The 21,112-nt window shown below is 39.4% G+C and overlaps 1 protein-coding gene across 28 annotated transcripts in view; it reads left to right on the top strand.

Moving 5' to 3' along the window:
* Positions 1-21,112, top strand: part of Celf2 (CUGBP Elav-like family member 2) — an 860,969-nt gene that overhangs the window by 523,054 nt on the left and 316,803 nt on the right. For 2 of the 28 annotated variants that reach the window (XM_060372829.1, XM_060372827.1), the window contains exon 1: positions 3,143-3,418. The exons of 19 other annotated variants lie outside the window; for them this stretch is intronic. In XM_060372829.1, coding sequence (XP_060228812.1) covers positions 3,345-3,418 — 74 coding nt within the window. In that variant the 5' untranslated portion in view covers positions 3,143-3,344. Of the gene's footprint in view, positions 1-3,141; positions 3,419-3,691; positions 3,844-21,112 lie in introns of those variants that run through there. 7 more of the 28 variants (XM_021652776.2, XM_060372817.1, XM_060372828.1 and 4 more) reach the window with 6 other exon arrangements.

Here is a 21,112-nt window from a genome sequence, read left to right as displayed (position 1 = left end):
AAGGAATTTCTTTTAGTATGAACGCTAATCATAGTCTGTCAGGTATCAGTTTTCAAATTTGAGTATACACTTTGCAAAAACAAAACAAAACAACAACAAACAACAAAAAGCAACATTGAAAGACCCATAGTCAGCAGAATGCATTTTGGTTCCCTGAGTGGGGTGGCAGGAAAAGGATTCTTCCATTTTAAGCAATGTGCACTCTCATGTGCAGTGTTATTAGCACTGTTTTATTGAGAGCTGTTTTTAACACTAGTGATAATTCAGTGCTCAAACAATGGCCACTGGACAAACCAGTATGGGATGCTGAGAGGGGAAGGGGAGCTGAAACAGCACAGTGCACTGCCTTGCCTTGGAAAGCCTCATATAAAATGAGGTCATTCAGAAACTTTCCCTTGAAGTGCTTCCAATTCTTGAATTGCCTTTTGTTTGGGAAATGAATAGCAAGTTGATTAAAAAAAGGAGACAATTAGGGGAGGTAGGGGGATGGGGTAGAGAAGAGCTTTAAGATTTTGTTCCAATGGAGCTAAAACTAGGAGGGAAATTCATTGTTCTTGCTAGCCTGGTCCCCAGGGGTATCAGCACAAGGTGGTGTCACCAACCAGCTCATGGCCACTAGAGAGAGACCCCGCTAATGTCTTCGCCCCCTTTCATTGCTCTCGATAAGATCCTTGGCTTTAAAATCGCTCTTCATTGAACCCAAGTGTTCAATTGTGGCCCAGCGAAGCTGTCTGCCAGTTAATTTTAACTGCCAAAACATGATACCTGATGGCTCACTGCTGTGTGGAAATTTAAAAAAGGAGCCTTGTTAAGTTTTTTTTTTTTTTTTCTTTTTGCCAAAGCAGTAAAATGAGAAACTGAAGCTTTTCATCCAAAGCTATTTGGCTGGATATTTTTATTTTTATTTTTATTTTTTGTGCTTAAGTTGATGTTCAGAAGTGGACAGCATGTATGTGACATGATTATAGAAACTGAACACACACTAGGAGTAAAAGCTGTCTTTGGAAGACTCAGGGATAACCTGTCAGGTGGGGGAGTGTGTGCATTCGGCTTCCCTGCTGCTCCTCCATCAGGTGCCTAGGCAGCCGCCACTATTTTTGTATTTGCCAGCCAGAGTGTTTAAACTCAGCTCCACCCTGTAAGCTTTCTTTGGTTCACATCACCATATTCCATGTAGTGTGTTTTTCTTTTATTTTTGACCCTGGTTTTGCTGCTAACTTCAAATGGCAAAAGCAAATGTGCTTTGAAAAGCATGCTACACAGTAGTTGTTAAATAAGGCAATAGCCTATGCACTTGTAATTCTCTCCCTATGACCTACTTACATCCTACTTCACCCTCCTTATAGTATGATTAAAAGCTGCTTTGAATCCACTATTGCCTCAAGGGATTTGAGGCTAGAATTTAACAAACTGCTGAGAAGGCTTAAGTCAGTAAGAGGGCTTCCCTACAGCTCCGTCGTCTAACTAATTCACATGCAATTAAAGAGAAAATAAATATTTTAGAAGTGTATATGTCGATGAAGCACTTTCTGCCTCATAGAACATAGGTAAACATGCAGCTTTATTGTGTAGCTGATGTGAAAATAGTTTTCTTTTGTTGTGTTGTTGTGTTTTGTTTGCTTTGGAGGTTGGTTCTGTTCATTCTACCTTAAATTTACTATAGAGTCAACTCGTATGCATTTAGGATTTATGTAAGTAGTATATAATAACTGATCCAGAATTGTCAAGATGTGTCTTCAATTATCCAGCTAACTACTTCAGGAGGATAATTTCAAAAGTAGTTGGCAATGGCTTGGTAAGGAGTAAAAAACATTAGAATTAGGGAGGAAAGGCTTGAATATTGTTTTGTTCTAATAATTCATTTTTGATGCAGTTGCCTGTCAAATGGTTATACAGAGGGACCTGGCTTTTATCTAAAAATGAAAGTTGATTATTTCTTCCATTTTACGTACCTTGCAGCTAGGAGGCTAAAAGCCAGTTGAAGAAGGACACCTGAGTCCGTTAAGTTTGTTTCTGTGGATTTAACTGTTACTTCATCTTGCTCACGGCCCTGTCTGAATTTAAAATTGACACGTAACTATTTTGTCTTATAATCTCTGAGGAGGGTTCCCACTGTCACACAAGAAATTGGTGAGGAAAAATTGAATTAATTTAACTGTTGCTCACTTAGTTATTTAACCATTTGGCTACCATAATCCAGGCATGCCTTGATTTGTGAGGAAAAACCCAGATCCTTAGTGCAATGTTCTGGTTTTCTTCAGAATAACAACAGAATAGACAAAAAAAAAAAAAAAAAAAAAAAAAAAAAAAATCACACAAAATCATAAAATGTAGACATTTTATGTGTTAGTAATGTGTGTATGTGCCTATGTGCACACATACATATACTTAAGTGCATACATACATATGTATTACCTCAAAATGTAAGACATGTCATTTGAAAATGTAATAAAAAGTCTTTATCACAGAAAGCCAACTGTAAGGTTTCTGCTATGTAATTTAAGATGTTGTCTTAGACCATGAAATTAAACATACGTGTGTCGACACTGTGAAAACTTTGCTTTAGCCCAAATAACCAAACAATCAGAACAACACGCCGGGTTATAAAGCTACTTTCCTTGAAAACTTTTACTAAGCATCTGTTGGCTCTTCTCTCAGTTCCTCTCCGTCCGTCTTCCCACCAATCTTAAACGTGACACGAAGATACAGGACCGGCCTCTGACATCTGTGATAAGGAATGGGAAATGACAATTTTTTCTTTTTTTCTTTGAAAAGTGCGATTTGCGACTTTCTCACTGCCAGGCCCTTTTCTCCCTCGGGGGTTTAACAGCTCGTCTGTCCCCCCCAGGGTCACTCGGGCCATTTCTCTGACTGTTACTTCTCCTCCAGCACCCAGCGAACACCGGCCGGGGGGTGGGGTGGGTGGGGACCCCGACGGGGCGCGGAGCTCCGTCGCCGCCTCCCGCGGCCTCGCGCCCCGGGGCGGCCGTGGGAACCTGGCGCCGGGCCGCCCTGCGCAGAGGCCGGGGCCGGCGGGGCGGGCGGGCCCGCAGGGGTTAAGCGCGGAGCGGCCGCCCCGGGAGCTCCGCCCCCGGCCGCCGCACCTGGCGCTCGACAGCCAGGCCGCCCCGGCGCCGGCTCGCGGAGGGGATTGGCGGAGCGCGCGGAGAGCGAGGGGGAGAATGTGACAAGTGCCCGCTCCGGCGGCCGCCCGGGGAGGCCGCGCGCACCTGTCCCTGCCTGTCTCGCGCCGCCGCCGCCGCCCGCCCGCGGCCGCTCGGACGCGCGCACAGCCCCCCGCCGCCGCCGCCGCCGCCGCCGCCGCCGCCGCGTGCGCCGAGACCATGACTTCTGCCTTCAAGCTGGATTTCCTCCCGGACATGATGGTCGAGGGCCGCCTGCTCGTGCCTGACAGAATGTGAGTGGCGGACGGCGGGGCGTCGTCCTCTCCCCCTCCCGAGGCGGCGGCCGCCTCCCCTCCGCCGCCTCGCCTCGGAGGACGCGGCCGGGACGGCGCCCGGGCCGAGCGGGGCGAGCGGCCGGCCTCCCCGGGGCGTGCCGGCGCGGGGTCCCGGCGCCCCCCGGAACCCCTCGGGGCCCCCCGGGGCCGGGCGCGGCGTCCTGCGGTCCGAGCCGGGCGGCGGCGGGGCGCGGGGTCCGGGGCGGGGCGGGCGCGTGCTCCCTTGCACGCTCGTGTCATTAGAAATGCGGGGTGGCCCGGCCGAACATCCCCGGCTCGCTTGCACTCCTTCCTGAGATGGGAGGAAGGAGGACGGGGGAGAGGAAGAGGCTGCGTCCAAACCCTTAAAACTAGCCAGGTGTACTCTCGTGCAGAAATTAGAGGTATTTTTTTTTTTTTTTTTTTTTTACGTAATCGGAATGGTTTTGTCTGATAGGCAGTCCGTGATTTAATAATTAATGTGATTCTGGTGGTTTTACGTGTCGTCAAACTAGGATGGAGCGGTTATTGGGACAAGTAGAGAGAGGGCAGGGATCCGCGAGGAAAGGAAACTGTGTCTGATTTCTATCTTCGTAGGGAAGTTTCTCTCTTTAGCTCCGGGGATCTCGGCACGAGCCACTTGTGTTTCAGGCATGTTATGTAAAGAAACCCCAGATAGAAAAAAAGGATTGCCAGAGCCTGATGGCAAAGTCTGTCCTTCTGAGAGATGGGATGAATTTAATTCGCTTATCAAGTGAGGTATTTGATAATGTATCAGATTTAGTGTGTGTGTGTGTGGGGGGGCTGCCGTCAGTAAGATGATGTACAAATTTGTCCTGTTGTCTCCGCTGTGAGACTTAACATTTATACGCTTTCTGGCACCTTATGCTGCTCTTCAAAATGCTCAGGCCATTCCAAGCTTTATGATCCATTTCCCTGGCAGCTAACTTTCCCTTGTGATGCTGGATTCTTTTTCTGGTATGTTAAGTATCATGAGTTGAGAATCTTGAGAAACTCCACAGTGGCCAATTATTGACGCCCTAGAATAAAAAAAAAAAAAAAATCAAGTGGGAGATAAGGATGATAGAATCTGTTAAATATGAATTGTCTTTTCAGTCGATCTTAGGGCTAACATGGGAGTGGACACGGCCAGGTCTCAGAGTTAATCGGATAACAAATTAAAAAATCGAATTCCCTTTTGGCACTTTTCTCTGTAAAATTAATCTTGATTAGTAATATTCTCCTGATGGTTTGAAGAGATCTCTATCCAGGCCTCCTCTTAAAATATAAATGTTACACACACCTAGTCCATATCTGCACACGGGTTACTTCGCAAGTCTTCCCTGTTTTTCTCTACGCGTACTAGAATGTTAGGGCCGAATCAAGGAGTAGGATACATTATTTTGAATTTATGGTCACCTGCTACCTAAGTGACATAATATATCTAGCTAGTGAATGCTCTATAAATTTAAAGCATTAATGGCCTCTGAAAGATGTAGTCTCTTGTCAATTAAATTATGGATTATGAAAATTTAATTCCCCCTTTTCATTTGGTTAGATGAATGTGGCTTGTTCAGACCCAGCTCTGAACGGAACCTTTGTATCTCAGCAATAGAGTTTTTATATGAATCTTACTATGACTTCTACCCCACTTTTTCTTTCCAGAAGTTCCCTATTTCCAAACTGTAGCCTTTGAAGTCAACCCCAGGTTGTTTTCAGCGTTTGTCAGCTATTGCTTAAATGAACTAAGAAAATGGTCTTTGCAAATGATACTTTTGCTATTGGTTTCCACCATTAACTGTTGTACATCTCCACAGTCCTGAGAATGCTGAGACATATTTTCACAAGAGTGTGTACTTAACTCGTGTTAGAGATTGTTTTTGGGGGCTGGAGGTATATGAATGGGAACATAACTTGTAAAATGCTTGAAACCCACCCAGGCACTGTATTTTATAGCCATGTTTGGACTCTGAGGAAGAGAGCTGAGTGGGTTTATTGTTTCGGGGACTGGTTGTCATGGGTGGTATGTTGCCACGTGGACTGAAATGCAGTCTGCTAGCTCCTGGCCTGTTCATAAAAGGAGTTTAAATAAAGCATAGGGGCCTTTCTGGTGTTGATTTTCTAAAGCAGCAGAACGTATTTTCCCAATGGTGTTTTCCCACAGGAATATATTAGATAAGTTTGCAAGATGTAATATGTTCGAGTCCTCCAGGCAGATGAACAAATAGCTTTTGAGATGAATTATTACGCTTGATGGCCCCATGAGCCATCCAATGTTTAAAGAGCCCAGATCATTTAAGGCTCTGTAGTGGTCTAGAATTGCTATAACATATGCTTCAAAGTTTTGGGATTTTAAACATTCAGTAACAAAACTGTAAATGGAAATAAGCATTTTAACTAATCTTGGCTTTTAGAGTTTTATTTTTGTGTGTTATTATAAACTATTATTCATAGCAAAGCATAATGGAAATAGGAATTGCATTTTAAATTTTATTTTAAACTGGGGCTTTTGGTTTTAATTGAGAATGGGAATGAGTGTTTCCTCTTGGTTTTACCTCATTAGTGATACATTTAAAGTCTCTTATCTTTGGTTTTTTTAAAGAGAACCGATATATAATGGCTTAGAAATGAGGAACTACAGGTGAAAAATGTAGCTTGAAAATTATTAGTGCCAGTATTTAGATTTGCAGTGTTAGAAGGCTGAGAAGTTACTGATAAAGTGTATTGTTTGTTTGTTTGTTTGTTTGTTTGTTTTACATTCAGTAAGTAGCCTTAAAGGAGTAAGTCATCTTGACTATAAATTAATAAACTTGGGGAAATCATCTGCTTTCAGTCCTCAATGTTGAAGTTAAAACAGGCTGAGACTGTGTCATCTGACCTCATTTTATAGATAAGGGAACTCTAAAAAGGCCATGCGCCTACCCCTAGGAGGCAGTCATTATTGCTTCTGAAAAAGTGAAAATGCGTGTTTAGTTAGTTGCATGGCAACATGCTTTGATTTATATGGTCTCTAATTATCATGGCTGGTCTAGAGGGTAGGTAGTGTTCCTGTTGGACAGGTGGTGATACTTTAACACCAAAATCTTACCATATGAGAATACTGTATCACATACTTAACATCACTAACACTCTTGCTTCTGATTCAAACTTGAATTACTAAATATGTTTATTAACTAACTAATGAGAGTATACATCAATTTAAACTTTTTAAAGTTTACTAACAAAAAGAGGATTAAAAGCATTTGGTACTTCCTCCCCACCTTTTGTGTGACTTTTAAAGTTTATGTGGAAAATGACAAATCATAAAATGCCAAGAATCTGGATATTTCTTACCTGATTCCACAATGATCATGAAAGGAGACTAAACTGAAACTCTGAAAGAGGAGCTATGCATGTATGTGGCTCTTGAATGAAGAATTTTTTAATATTTTGGGGTAGGATTTTCAGCTAACAGTACGTACTTACTTCAGTGTCAGCTGCCTTCTGAGACCAAAAGCTCTTACCACATAGGCTTTTAAGAATATGAATGTTATCTTTGATCTGGGCAGAGGTATTACTTTAATTGTTAAGTCTTGCTATTTAATTGTAATGTGCTGGATTGAGATTGCTCCAGCATCTGTTGGTGAGATGCAGTGAACTAGGAAAACAAGAACCTTGAAAGACAAGATAAAAAGGAGATAGGATTTTCAGATATGAACCTAGTAATTAAGATTTCATGGGATGATGTTTTCCACCTCGGAGTGTGTTTTTCCTCCCTCTAACAGCTATAACACTGTTTGGCTTTTGAGGAATGTGGTCTTTCCATTTTACATAAATCATGAAACTTTTAGTTTCTTTTTAGCCCCCCCCCTTTTTGATGTGTGTGATTTTGTTTCTTACAAGTTAACACTCACTCAGTTCCCATAAAAGAGGTAATGTTATGATGTGCTAAATCTGTTGCACATGAGTGTACATACAACTAGCCCATGTTACAGTACAAGTATTGTGCAGAAATTCAAGGTAGTGTTTATAACAGGAATCTAATGTCATTATCAGGAATTACAAAAAATAAACGGAAGTGAACTATGCGCTCATAAATGTTCAACAACACACAAGAATCCCTTATTTGCATTTAAATGGAAAATTTTATACTTTTAGCATAAGGAGCTAAATTAATAAGTCATTGTTGTGCTTTACTTCCGAATCTGAAGAACTTCACCCAAGTTTAGAAAGTCATTATTTCAAACTTAGAATTTTATTATTGGGAGGTTTTGTTTCTTTAGGGGAAGGACACATTTTTTGTTATTAGGTATGGATTGTGTCATCACAAAGAGCTAGGTAGTTCTGAGTGTAATATTTGTTTTACAAAACTACAGAAAAAAAGGGCTTTAGAAAACACTAATGGTTTCCAATTCATTAGGAACTCCAAGCTCTCATGCCCCTCTGTCTGTTTCCACCATCGCAGAAGTATCAAGTCATATAATGAAGCCACCGTCAGTGCTGTGCTACTTGTGTAGTCGTGCAGAAAATTTATTTTTATGTTTTCCTTAAGAAAAAGTGCTGCTGAACCTAAGAGAAATGGAGCCACGCGGCCCTGGAAAAACCTATGTGGGAAACAAAAACTAATTAGAGCAGTAAATGTGATGCTCACAGGTAATTGTAAAATAATTATTCCCCTTTAGCATCATCACTGTTTAATTGTGCTATCCAATATCTTCCTGCTCTGAATCCAGATGTGAAGGGATAGCAACCTCCTCCTTCTCCAGGGAATGTCTTTTTCATTTAGTGTGAGCTGCACAATCCTCCTAAAGGACTTGTAAAAGAAAGAGGAGAACATTTCGGGAGGCTTGGAGCAGCTTCTCTCTTCCCGCTTGTCCTCAATCATGACAGAATGTGATTACTCCAACTATTTCTATAGAAATATGATTCCACTTACGTGGCTGAAATGCCTTCTGTGAGCATATCAGAGATTTACACTTTTTTAGTGCCAACAGAGGTTTATGAACATTCTCTTTAATGAACTGCAGGCTGTATATTACGCTCCTTGTTCAGATATGGAGAGTAATATTTTAAAATCAGCCGATAATTTAAAATGTAGTGATAACAGATATGCAGCCATATGGCTTTCAAAATGACCTATGAATACAAATTCAGATTTGGGTTTTATTTTAATGATTTCAGTTAACAAAAGTCTCAGCCAACTTAGTGGCAAAATATTAGGCCATTTTTTTTTTTTCTAAAAATTTACTGTAAATTTGGACTATGTTTACAATAAAATTTAAAACATTTTATTTGATTCTGTTCTGTCATTCATATGTAACCTTAAGGTCAGATTAGTTTAAATAATCTGTACGGCCTTTAGGCCAGCATCAGGGTAGGAATCCCCTGTCTGGATGACGAGTTGGCCCAGGGTCCTTTTTGAGTAACAGTGCTTTTAAAAATGAGATACGGAGAATGTTTTCAGTAGCAGTCGTTAAAGAGGTTTGTCTCTCCACGACATAGCACACTCCCCCCCCCCCCCACATAGCCGTGGAAGAGTCCCTAGTCTAGTAGCTGCAGTTTTGGTTTTTGTTTTTACATTTACAGCCTTATTTAGGACTGTGAATTTTACATAGCATTCAGAATGCAGTTAGCTTTAGCTGATTTATTTGACATAACTTTAGGGCAGTTTAAAACTTTTTTTATACCATACAGTATAGTCCTGTGTATTTTAATTTACTATGCTAAGTTCAACATTGTGTTATTATTTTTTTTCTTAAAAGACTTAATTTCCATGCTTTGCTTGAGCTCATAAAGTTTTTTCTTCACTTTTTTAAAAAAATGTTTATTAATTACAATTTATTCACTTTGTATCCCAGCTGTAGCCTCCCCCCCACCTCCGAATCCACCTTCCCTCCTTTGTCTCCTCCCATGCACCCCCTCCCACTCCACTGATAGGGGAGATCCTTCTCCCTTCCCTCTGACCCTAGTCTATCAGGTCTCATCAGGACTGGCTGCATCATCTTCGTCTGTGGCCTAGCAAGGCTGCTTCCCCCTTAGGGGGGAGGTGATCAAAGAGCCAGCCACTGAGTTCATGTCAGAGACAGTCCCTGTTCCCATTACTAGGGAATCCACCTGGACACTGGAGCTCATAAAGTTTTAAGATGGTATTTTACATCCTATTCCCATGAACTATATTTGTGTTTTTCATTATTTCTTCCTGTAGCCAGAAAGTTAAACCTTAGTTATCTGATGTAAAAAGACTCAGGTGATTCTGTGGACTAAAAGGTGAAAACTTATCAGCTTGCCAGTACTCAGCAGATATTAAGTGTGTGCAGATAGGTATTTACAAGATTACGTTTTTATTGATCATACTTCATTGTCTTGAGATAGCTTCCATTCAGTGGTCTTTAGTTATGAAACTTAGGAAATTGTGACATAACATACACTTTCTGAAGAATATGTTTTAGGAATATTTCACACGTAAGACCAACTATGGACTACAAGTTATGATTACTGCTATCCAAAGGTCTCAGAAATTTCTCAACCTTTGGCCTAGAGCACAGATTAATTTCTCTTAAAAAGAATAAAAATAAATATAAAATAAAAAGAGGCAAAGGAAATTTATCCTGATAAGACAAATAATAATTACTATTATATATATTATATATATATTACCCAGTAATATGTATATTACTGGGTAAACAGCTGTGACCCTCACAGTGTAGTGACTCCTTTTCCACTTAGTGTAAAGTCCCTGGGGCTTCAGTGCTTGAGCTTCAGCTGCCTCATACAAGATCTGCATTTGAGCACGCTGGGGAAAGCCTCCTCAGAGAAAAATCATGGCAGTAAGTCCTGTTTCTTTTCCTTCTGTGTGATTAGATAGGCTGTTGTCCTGACTGAGTTCCTTCTGCTCTTCTTGGTACTGACATTATTTTATGAGCACCATACCATCAGTCCACAGCTTCTGGCTGATTTTAAAAGCAGTTCTTGAAATTTGATTATTGTAATAGGAACCCAGTACCTAAATGAGCATTTGACAAAAATGGACATTATGAGAGATTGATGAGCCTTTGAGCCCCTAAGAATTAATTGGTGTAAAAAAACAAAACAAACAAACAAAAACAAACTTAAACACACATGCAAAACCTCAGTTCTTCTGTCTTTTTGGAGCTGAAGTAAGGTATTGTGTGTTGGACAACCAAAAGATCTGCTGGGTTGAGGTATGATTTGGTTTTGTCCTTGAAAGTTGTAGGAGAAAATTAGAAGAGAAGGGTAACATGAACAACATTTAAAAAGACAGCATTTGGTAGGAGATTGGTGTATAAACAGTTTTTAATGCGTATTTGTTTTACTCTTTTCTTTCTTTGTACTTCAGCCTAGACTCAGTGGGGATACAAAAGTCTATATTTTTTGAAGTTTTCTTGATGCTTTTATCATCTTTTTCTTTCTTTCTTTCTTTTTTTTTTGGTACATAACTTTTATTTGACTCTTCTCTAAAACCCATTTGTTTTACTATCCTTTCCTGAATTTCAGAAGGGTTATATCCATGCCTGACAAAGTTCTCAGAGTTGGATCCTTGATAGAGAAATGTCAAAACACCTATATCAGCCTTGGAACAGCTGCATATTTCTGTGTGCAGATCTATATTTTGACTTCCTGCATTAAAGAAGGGGTGTTGAGGTTTTTGGGTTGAGCATACGGATAGCATACTTCAGAGTGATTAACTTTATGGATGACATTGTCTTGGCCAGCTATATTTGGCTGTGCTGCAGCTGTGTTTGCTTTCTCAAAATTGTCACCAGGAGGCCTCCAACTGCAATTATTCACTAAGTCCAGGCTAGTAACATCTTTCCTCATGATGCATTGTCTTCTAGAGCATCTTTTCATAATGTGAGCTTCTAGAGATAAGGTCTGAGTCTTATGAATACTATTTGATCTCAAAACAATTTCTTAATAATAAATTTGTCTTTCTGTTGCTTCATAATCCTATCAGGATTTTTTCTTTCATACCTATATTTTAATGACTTCTAGTTCCTCCTTTTCTTTCCTATCTGTTTAGATGTTGAAAAGCTGCTCACAAACATCTGCTTATGGGTGCTATTTCGTCCTTTTAGTACTAACGCATTTTGAATATATATTTTTACTGACTTCTGGTGTCTTAAAGATCTCTAATATGTTGGATTAGAAACACATTTTTTTTCTTTTTCTTGATTGGCATTACCATAAATTTATTTTTCTTCATAAGAATTTAAAGGTGTTTTCTTTTCCTCTCTCTCTTAGTATGAAAACACCTTAGTTCTATGGCCATGTGTGGGCTAAGTGTTTCTAAGTGGAAATAACTTTGTCTTGTATTGTTTTGGCCATACTTACTTTGGTATGGCAGCATGGAGTCTCTTCAGCCCAGGCATCCTTTATAAGATATACCCTAGGTCTCCTGCTGACTTAAAGTCTACTTTGTTTTATGCCTGTTTCTTCCAAGTCTCAATTGACTTCCAAAAATTTCTCATCAAGAAAATATGAATAATAAAATGGTATTCAGTTTTCATACAGTTTTATTGTGAGACCAATTTGGAACAAGGATGACAACCTAAATATTTTATAGTTTCGTAGTACTTGACACTGACCACACATTCACCTGTTTCCTGGGAGCATCAAATTTAATGGAACCCTCATTATAGCTGAACTGTTAATCTTTTTCCTTTTAGAGCATTCATGCTGCAAAGTCTCAGGCAAAGACCCATAAAGCAGTATTGTTCTGCTATAAACTTTTAGGAAATGTCGGTCTCTAGGACAGCATTATGATGACTGATTCTTTTTTCATCCTCCTTCTGCATGATGATAGAGAAATATAATGCAGTTCATGTTCCAACTGTGAACGTATGCTCAGATCTCTGATTCTGGGATGAGATAAAGCCAAAGCAATATCTTCATTCAATATCCTGATATATGTAATCTGTAAGGCCCATCTCTATACCTACTGATTAAGACTGCAATTTTCTTAGGATAAAGGAGTCAGCTAAACAACATTAAGGTTGGTTCTCACATATTGGGACGCTATCCCTTCCATTTTAGAGACCCAAGCCTCTGGTAGGAATGTGGAACGAAATGTTCTAGCATTTGCCACCCAATGGCCTCATTAGCTACTCTGGCCATAGCACACCTGAAGAACACAGGAGTGGCTGGAGAAGAGAAAAACTCAGTTTTAATTTACAGTACGGCGTAGGCTATGACAGTGAGCGTAGTATGTAAACTGTTTGATGCACCTAGGTGGTACCCAGCTGCTGCTGGATTCCAGTTCTTCTTTTGTACTTAGGAAAGCACGTCCTCCTTCTCCAGACATTGGTGATAGGCTCCTTGGAGTCCTAGGAGATCAGACTCAAATGTGAACATTCGATCCTGGTGCTGCAAATCACCTGATTCTTTTAGATCATGACTATGTTTTCTTCAGAAGCCAAAGCCTTTAGAATGTGAACCCATTGTCTAGGAAATGTCCTCGATAATGCGCCCTGAGCACTTGGTTTCTGCTGTGCTTAAGATCATCTCATTGTTTGGAGAGACTCTATAAGCCATGAAATTGACCTCACAAACCCAGTCTCTTGCCTTTTATAGCAGAGCATTTCATGTGTAAGGTGAGCCAGATAGGGTCTTCGATACAGGCAGAAGGGATTTGGGTGATGATGAAAATTAAAGTTGTCTTTTAAGTTTGTTGGAAAAGCAAAACTAGGGCCCTGGTGGGAAACTGGCAGATCTTTAGAAAAGGGGGCCAGTTACACAGATACTAAGTGTTTCTGTGTGGAATAATCACTTCTTTGTAATTAGCACATTTTATCAGTGTCAAAGAAGTTTCACTTCCTTTAAAGGCAGATACTCATTTGGGCCAAAATATTTTAGAAAGCAACCAAAATTGGATTATTGGCCACAGACAGAAGTTGAATTATGGCCACACCATTAGTTTGCTTTTATATCATATGTCTGCTTGGGATGTAATATTTTAGATACAGATTTACTTCTGGTGCTCTGCTCACTAAAATAGCTATACAGAAGAAAAGTCTCCTAATGTCAACAAAACATTCTTCAGCGCCCCCACCCCCTTTTTCTTTTTCATTCTGAAAACTAATTCTTTAGGGATCCTTCCTATAGATACATTTCCAAATTTTTTTATGATCTTATTTTTTTCTCTGTTTAGGATACACTGTGGTTTACTTAGGCTAGTGAGTTTAAACAAAATATTAATAGTTAAAACATGTTTTGAAGGTTATGTGATTGGGGTTCAGTAACATGGGAGTGCTGAAAAGCCAGGCATCTTCCCAAAGCTCAAGGCTTTTTTATTGTCTCTCCCTGATGTTTAAACCTAGAGATTGGTCTTAAGATTTTTGAGGTGTTTTGTTGTTTTTCCTCATTGGCAATGTTTCAATAGACAGGATAATACCCTGCATCCTCAAGATGGAGACAGCAGTAAGGCCAGATCCCCAGAGCCGGTCTATAGTGCCCAGCCGACAGCGGGATGCTCCTCGGACTGTGCCAGTGCAAGCAAAGGGAAGTAGTGTCGCTGTGTGCAGGTCTCTCCAGTGTGTTAGCCACTTCCTCCTGTTCCTCTCAGACAATGGCAACTAAAATCTGAGTAGACTACTTCCCTGCCCTAAGAAATGTGTTCACACCTTTTGGTGAAACAGATTTTGGAACAATGTTTTAATTAAGTTTGTATTAGAAATTCTCAGAGGGCAAAAAACAATACTGAAGTTTTATAATGTCAGAGACCAGTATTAACCTAAGAAAAATATGTGTAAATACATTAAATGAAAAAAAAAACATTTTTGAGTTCTTAGATCGCTCCAAAGCAGAAAACAGGTAGAATTTCTGCAAGTGTTGGTGACCGTGTAGTTGGATTTTGAATATTAAATAATACAATTTTTTTTCTTTTTATTGACAATATCTTTCCTCACTTAATATAAACCCTCTATTCCTCCCAGTTCCTCCCCACTTCCTCTCCTACCCAGATCTGCTTCCCTTCTGTTCCTCATTAGGAAACAAATAGGCTTCTAAGGAATAATAATAAATAAAATAAGATATAATAAAATATAATAAGAGAAAACAAAAACTAACACATAAGAACTGAACAAAGCAAACATAAGGAAAAGAACCCAAGAGAAGGCACAAGAAACAGACCCACTAATTCACATTCAGGAATTCTATAAAAGCCTGTCTACAAGATATACTTGGACAACTAGAAGCCATATTATATATATACAAAGGACATGATTCAGACCTGTGAAGGCTCTGTGCATGCTGCTTCAGTCTCTGAGTTCATCTATGCTTGGATCATGTTGACTTAGAGGGTCTTGTTTTCTTGGTGTCCTCTATCCCCTCTGGCTCTTACACTCCTCCTTCTCTGCAGGATTCCTGAGCTCTGAAGGGAGGGATTTGATGACAAATCTGAATGTTCCAGTGGCTCTCATTCTCATCATAATGTCTGGGGGTGGTGGGGGGATGTCTGCATATTTATTTTCATCTGCTGCAGGAGGAAGCATCTCTGACAGTGCATGAGCAAGGTGGTAATCTGTGAGTCTGTGAGTGTAGTAGAATGTCATTACAAGTCATTCTATTGCTTTCTTTAGAGACCAGTAGTATTTGCTCTTAACCTAGGTCCATGGGATATCTAGTTTCAGGTTTTTGGTTCCAAGCAGCATCAGGTATAGGTTCTGGCGTGCAGTAGACCTTAGGTTAAATCAGATATTGGCTGGTTACACCCATAAACTTTGTACAACCATCGTCCAAGTACATCTTGTGGCCAGAACTCCAATGTAGATGGTGCATGGGTTGGTGTTTACATTTCTTTTTTGCTAGTGTGAAGACTACCTTCCTGTTCCATGTTCAGTGAGTTGTCTCAGTGTTGATTTTGGCAATGGGGCCTTGCAGTAAGTTGTGGAGAATGAGCTATATAGTCTTGGTAATAGCCTGGGTCATTTGGGAATTCTTTTGGGACATCTTTGGTCAACAACTCAATTAGATGTAACCTAGTTTCAGTACTGAACGCTTTACTTGGTGACAAGAGATGTCTAACTGGTGGTCTGTCTCAGCCATTATTTGGCTGTTTTATTTAGATCGACTTCATATTTGTCTATATTTTAAGAAGCTTCTACCATATTAGGTTTCTATTCTACCCCTGAGATGGCCGTTAATTTTAACTGACTCTCCTTATATTCTCTCTCTTGTCCCCCTTCCCCATTCCCACTTGATCCTCCCATTCCATTGCTCCCATACATCTATAACTATATATTTTATTTCCATTTCCTAATGAGATTTAGCTATCACCCCTAGTCCCTTACTCTATACCTAACCTCTGTGGTTCTATGGATTGGAGTTTGGTTATCATTGAATTAACAGCTAATATTCACATATTTGTCTTTCTGGGTCTGGGATACCTTACTCAGTGATTTTTTTTTTTTTAGTTCCTTCTATTTATCTTTGAATTTCATGATGTCACTTTATTTTTTAATGGCTGAGTAATACTCTATTGTTTAAGTTACCACAATTTCTTTATCCAGTCTTCTGTTGAGGGACATCTAGTTTTGTTTTGTTTTGTTTTTAATTTTTTAAAGCATTATTTATCATGTATACAATGTTCTATCTGCATGTATAACTGCATGCCAAAAGAGGGCACCAGATCTCATTATAGATGGTTGTGAGCCACCATGTGGTTGCTGGGAATTGAACTCAGGACCTTTGGAAGAACAGCCGGTGTTCTTAACCTCTCTCCAGCCCTCATCTAGGTTGATTTTTTTATTTATGGCTATTATAAATAAAACAGCAATGTACATGGTGCAAGTATGAAGAGTCCTTTGGGTCTGTCCCTAAAAATGGTATAACTGGATCTTGAGATAGATTTATTCCCATTTTCCTGAGGTACTACCAAACTGATTTCCACAGTGGCTGCACAAGGTTTTGCTCCCACCAGAAATGGATAAGTGTTCCCCTTGCACCACATCCTTGTCAACATGAGCTGCCACTTTTTAAAATTCCTCTTAGCCATTTGTCATAGGTATAAGTTGAAATTTCAAACTGGTTTTGATTTTTTTTTCCCCTGGGTGACTAAGGTGGTTGAATATTTCTTCAAGTGTTTCTCAGCCATTTGGAATTCCTTTATTGAGAACACACTGTTTAGATCTGTACCTTGTTTTTTTTTAATTGGGTTGTTTGTTTTTTTAATATCTAGTTTTTGGAGTTCTTTATATATTTTTGATATTATTCCTCTATTAGATGTGTTTGGTAAAAATCTTTTACCATTATGCAGGCTACTACTTTGTCTGGATGACATTATGTTGTCCTTTGCCAAACAGAAGCTTATAAGTTTCTTGAGGTCCCATTTACTAATTGTTGACCTTAGTGCCTGGGCTAACAGTATTTTATTCAGAAAGTCTTTTTCTGTGCCTCTGAGTTCAAGGCTATTTCCCGTTTTTCTCTTCTATCAGGTTCAGTATATCTGGTTTTATGTTGAAGTCTTTGATCCCTTTGGACTTGAGTTTTGTGCAGTGTGATAAAGTATAGATCTATTTGGAGTATCTACATGTAGCCATCCAGTTTCACCAGCATCAATTGTTGAAGATGTCTTTTTTCCCCAGTGTGTATTTCTGGCTTCTTTATAAAAAATCAGGTGTGCTTAAGCATGTGGCTTTATGTCTGGTTTTTAGTTTAATTTTGTTGGTCAATTGGGTGGTTTTGTGCCAACATTATTTTTTTAATATACTGTAGCTCTGTAGTACACCATGAAATTGTTGGTTTTTTTTTGTTTGGGTTGTGTTTTTTAAGAGGCAGAGTTTCTGTGTGTGTAGCTCCGGCTGTCCTGGAACTCATTTTGTAGACCAGGCTAGACTTGAACTCACACAGATCTGCCTGTCTCTGCCTCCCAAGTGCTGGGATTAAAGATGTGTGCCACCACATCCAGCTAAAATTGGGGTGTTAATGCTTCCCTTAGTTCTTTTATTATTCAGTATTATTTTAGCTACCACAGACTTCTTGTGTTTTCATATTAAGCTGAATTTTTTTCTTTCAAGATCTGTGAAGATTTGTGTTAGAATTTTGATGGGGATTGCATTGAATCAGCTTTTGGTAGGATGGCCATTTTTACTATAATAATCCTACCAGTCCATGAGCATGAGAGATCTTTCCATTTTTTGATATCTTCTTCAGTTTTTTTCTATAAAAATCTTAAAGTTTTTGTTATACAAGTTTTTGTTATTCATGTGCTTGGTTAGATACAGTGCAAAGTATTTTATATTATTTGAGGCTATTCTGAAAGGTGTTGTTTTTCTGATTTCTTTCTCAGACCTTTTGTCATTTCTATAAAGAAGGGATACATATTTTTGTGAATTGATTTTGTATCATCATCTTTGAGTAGCAATACCTTGACTTATTCCTTTCCAGTTTTTTAAAAATTTTATTTTATTTTATTACTTATACTTTATTCACTTTGTATCCCCCCATAAACCCCTCCCTCCTTCCCTCCTGGCCCCACCCTCCCCTTCTTCACCCATGCCCCTCCCCAAGTGCACTGATAAAGGAGGTCCTCCTCTCCTTCCTTCTGATCTTAGTCTATCAGATCACATCAGGAGTGGCTGCATTGTCATCTTCTGTGGCCTGGTAAGGCTGCTCCCCGCTCAGGGGGAGGTGATCCTCTTCTCATTACTATGTAACCCACTTGGACACTTAACTGCCATGGGCTACATCTGTGCAGGGGTTCTAGGTTATCTCCATGCCTGGTACTTGGTTGGAGTATGAGTCTCTGGGAAGACCCCTGTGTTCAAATTTTCTGGTTCTGTTGCTCTCCTTGTGGGGTTCCTCTCTGCTCCAGATCTTACTGTTTCCCACTTCTTACATAAGATTGCATGCACTCTGCCCAACAGTTGGCCATAAGTCTCAGCATCTGCTTTGATAGTCTGCAGGGCAGAGCCTTTCAGAGGCCCTCTGTGGCAGGTTTCTAGGTTGTTTCCTGTTTTCTTCTTCTTCTAATGTCCATCCTCTTTGCCTTTCGGGATGGGGATTGAGCATTTTAGTCAGAGTCCTCCCTCTTGATTAGTTTCTTTAGGTGTACAGATTTTAGTAGGTTTATCCTATGTTATATGTCTATCTGAGTGAGTATATACCATGTGTGTCTTTCTGCTTCTGGGACAGCTCACTCAGGATGAGCCTTTCCAGGTCCCACCATTTACCTGCAAATTTCATGATTTCCTTATTTTTCATTGCAGAGTAATACTCCATTGTGTAGATGTACCACAATTTCTGCATCCATTCTTCAGTTGAGGGGCATCTAGGCTGTTTCCAGCTTCTGGCTATTACAAATAAAGCTGCTACAAATATGGTTGAGCAAATGTCCTTATTGTGTACTTGAGCCTCTTTTGGATATATGCCTAGAAATGGTATGGCTGGATCTTGAGGAAGCACTATTCTTAATTGTCTGAGAACGCGCCAGATTGATTTCCAGAGTGGTTGTACAAGTTTACATTCCCACCAGCAGTGGAGGAGGGTTCCCCTTTCTCCACAACCTCTCCAGCATGTGTTGTCACTTGAGTTTTTCATCTTGGCCATTCTAATGGGTGTAAGGTGAAATCTCAGGGTCATTTTGATGCTAATGACGTTGAGCATTTCTTTAAGTGTTTCTCTGCCATTCGATATTCCTCTACAGAGAATTCTCTGTTTAGCTCTGTTCCCCATTTTTTAATTGGATTACTTGGTTTGCTGCTTTTCAGCTCTTTTAGTTCTTTATATATACTGGATATTAGCTCTCCCCTCTGTCAGATAAAGGGTTGGTGAAGATTCTTTCCCAATCTGTAGGCAGACATTTTGTTTTGATGACGGTGTCCTTTGCTTTAGAGAAACGTTTTAGTTTCATGAGGTCCCACTTATTGATTGTTGCTCTTAGAGCCTGTGCTGTTGGTGTATTGTTCAGGAAGTTGTCTCCTGTACCAATGAGTTCTAGGGTTTCCCCCACTTTTTCTTCTAACCTATTTAATGTGTCTGGTTTTATTTTGAGGTCTTTAATACACTTGGACTTTAGTTTTGTGCAGGGTAATAATAAGTATGGATCTATTTGCATTTTTCTACATGTAGATATCCAGTTAGACCAGCACCATTTGTTGAGATGCTATCTTTTTTCCATTGTATGGTTTTGGCATCTTTGTCAAAGATCAGGTGTCCATAAGTGTGTGGGTTTATTTCTGGGTCTTCTGTTCGGTTCCATTGATCCACCATTCTGTTTCTATGCCAGTACCATGAAATTTTTATAACTGTTGCTCTATAGTACAGCTTAAGATCAGAGATGGAGATACCTCCAGATCTTTTATTGTAGAGGATTGTTTTAGCAGTTCTGGGTTTCTTGTTATTCCATATGAAGTTGAGAATTTTTCTTTCCAGGTTTGTAAAGAATTGTGTTGGTAATTTGATGGGAATTTCTTTGAATCTGTAGATTGCTTTTGCTAAGATGGCCATTTTTACTATGTTAATCCTGCCAAGCCATGAGCATGGGAGATCTATGCCCTTGATCTCCTTCATTTGTAATATTGTTCTAACTAAGACTTCAAGTACTGTATTGAATATCGTGAGAGAGTGTACTGTTTTGTTTCTAGATAGAACTACTTTGAAATTCTCCCCATTTAAGTTGATGTTGGCTATGGTCTTTTTTTAAACTGCCTTTATTATGTTCCCTTTATTCTAGTCTCTCCAGAATTTTTATCACAGAGGAGTGTTGGGTTTTGTAAAAAGCTTTTCTGCATCTAATAAGATGGTCATGTGTTTTTTTTTTATTTTTCAGTTTGTTTATGTGGTAGATTATATTTATCGATTTATGTATGTTGTACTACCCTACTTATCTAGAATGATGTCCACTTGATCACAGTGGGTGACTTTTTTATATGCTCTGTGGATTCAGTTTACAAGTATTGAGAATTTTTTTATCTATGTTCATAAAGGAAATTGGACTGTTATTGTCTTTCTTTTTTGGGTCTTTATGTAGATTGGGCATCAGGGCATCATAAAATGAATTTGGCAATGTTCCTTCTATGTCTGCTTTTTTGGAATAATTTGAGGAGTGTTGGCATTAAATCTCATTAGAAAGTCTGGTAGGATTCTGTGCTAAAACCACGTGGCCCTGGATTTTTGGTTAGTAGACTTAATTACTGCTTCCATTTCATTAGGAGTTATAAGTCTGTTTAAATGACTTATCTGGTCTTGATTTAACTTTAGTAAGTGGTATATATGTAGGAAATTACTCGTTTCTTTTAGATTTTCCAATTTGGTAAAGTATAGGTTTTTAAAGTATGTCCTTATGATTCTCTGAATTTCCTTGGTGTCTTTTTATCTCCTTTTTCATTTCTAATTTTGGTTAGTTTGGATTTTCTCTTTCTGCCTTAATTTGGATGAGGTTTGCCAATCTTACTGATTTTCTCAGAGAGCCAGTTCTTTGTTTCATTGATTCTTTGTATTGGTTGTTGTTGTGTTTAATGATTTCAGTCCTGAATTGATTATTTCTCGCCATCTACTTCTTTTGGGTTTCTTCTTTCTGTTCTAGAACTTACAGGTGCACTGTTAAGTTACTAGTCTGAGTTCCCTCCGCATTTTTATATGGCATTTAGTGCTATGAGCTTGCCCTTTAGAACTGGCTTCATTGTGTCCCATAAGTTTGCGTATGTTGTGTATTCAATTTCATCCAATTCTGTAAGG

This window comes from Meriones unguiculatus, chromosome 19 (genome assembly GCF_030254825.1).
Source record: "Meriones unguiculatus strain TT.TT164.6M chromosome 19, Bangor_MerUng_6.1, whole genome shotgun sequence".
Taxonomy (NCBI): domain Eukaryota; kingdom Metazoa; phylum Chordata; class Mammalia; order Rodentia; family Muridae; genus Meriones; species Meriones unguiculatus.
This window is presented reverse-complemented; position numbering and strand designations above follow the sequence as displayed.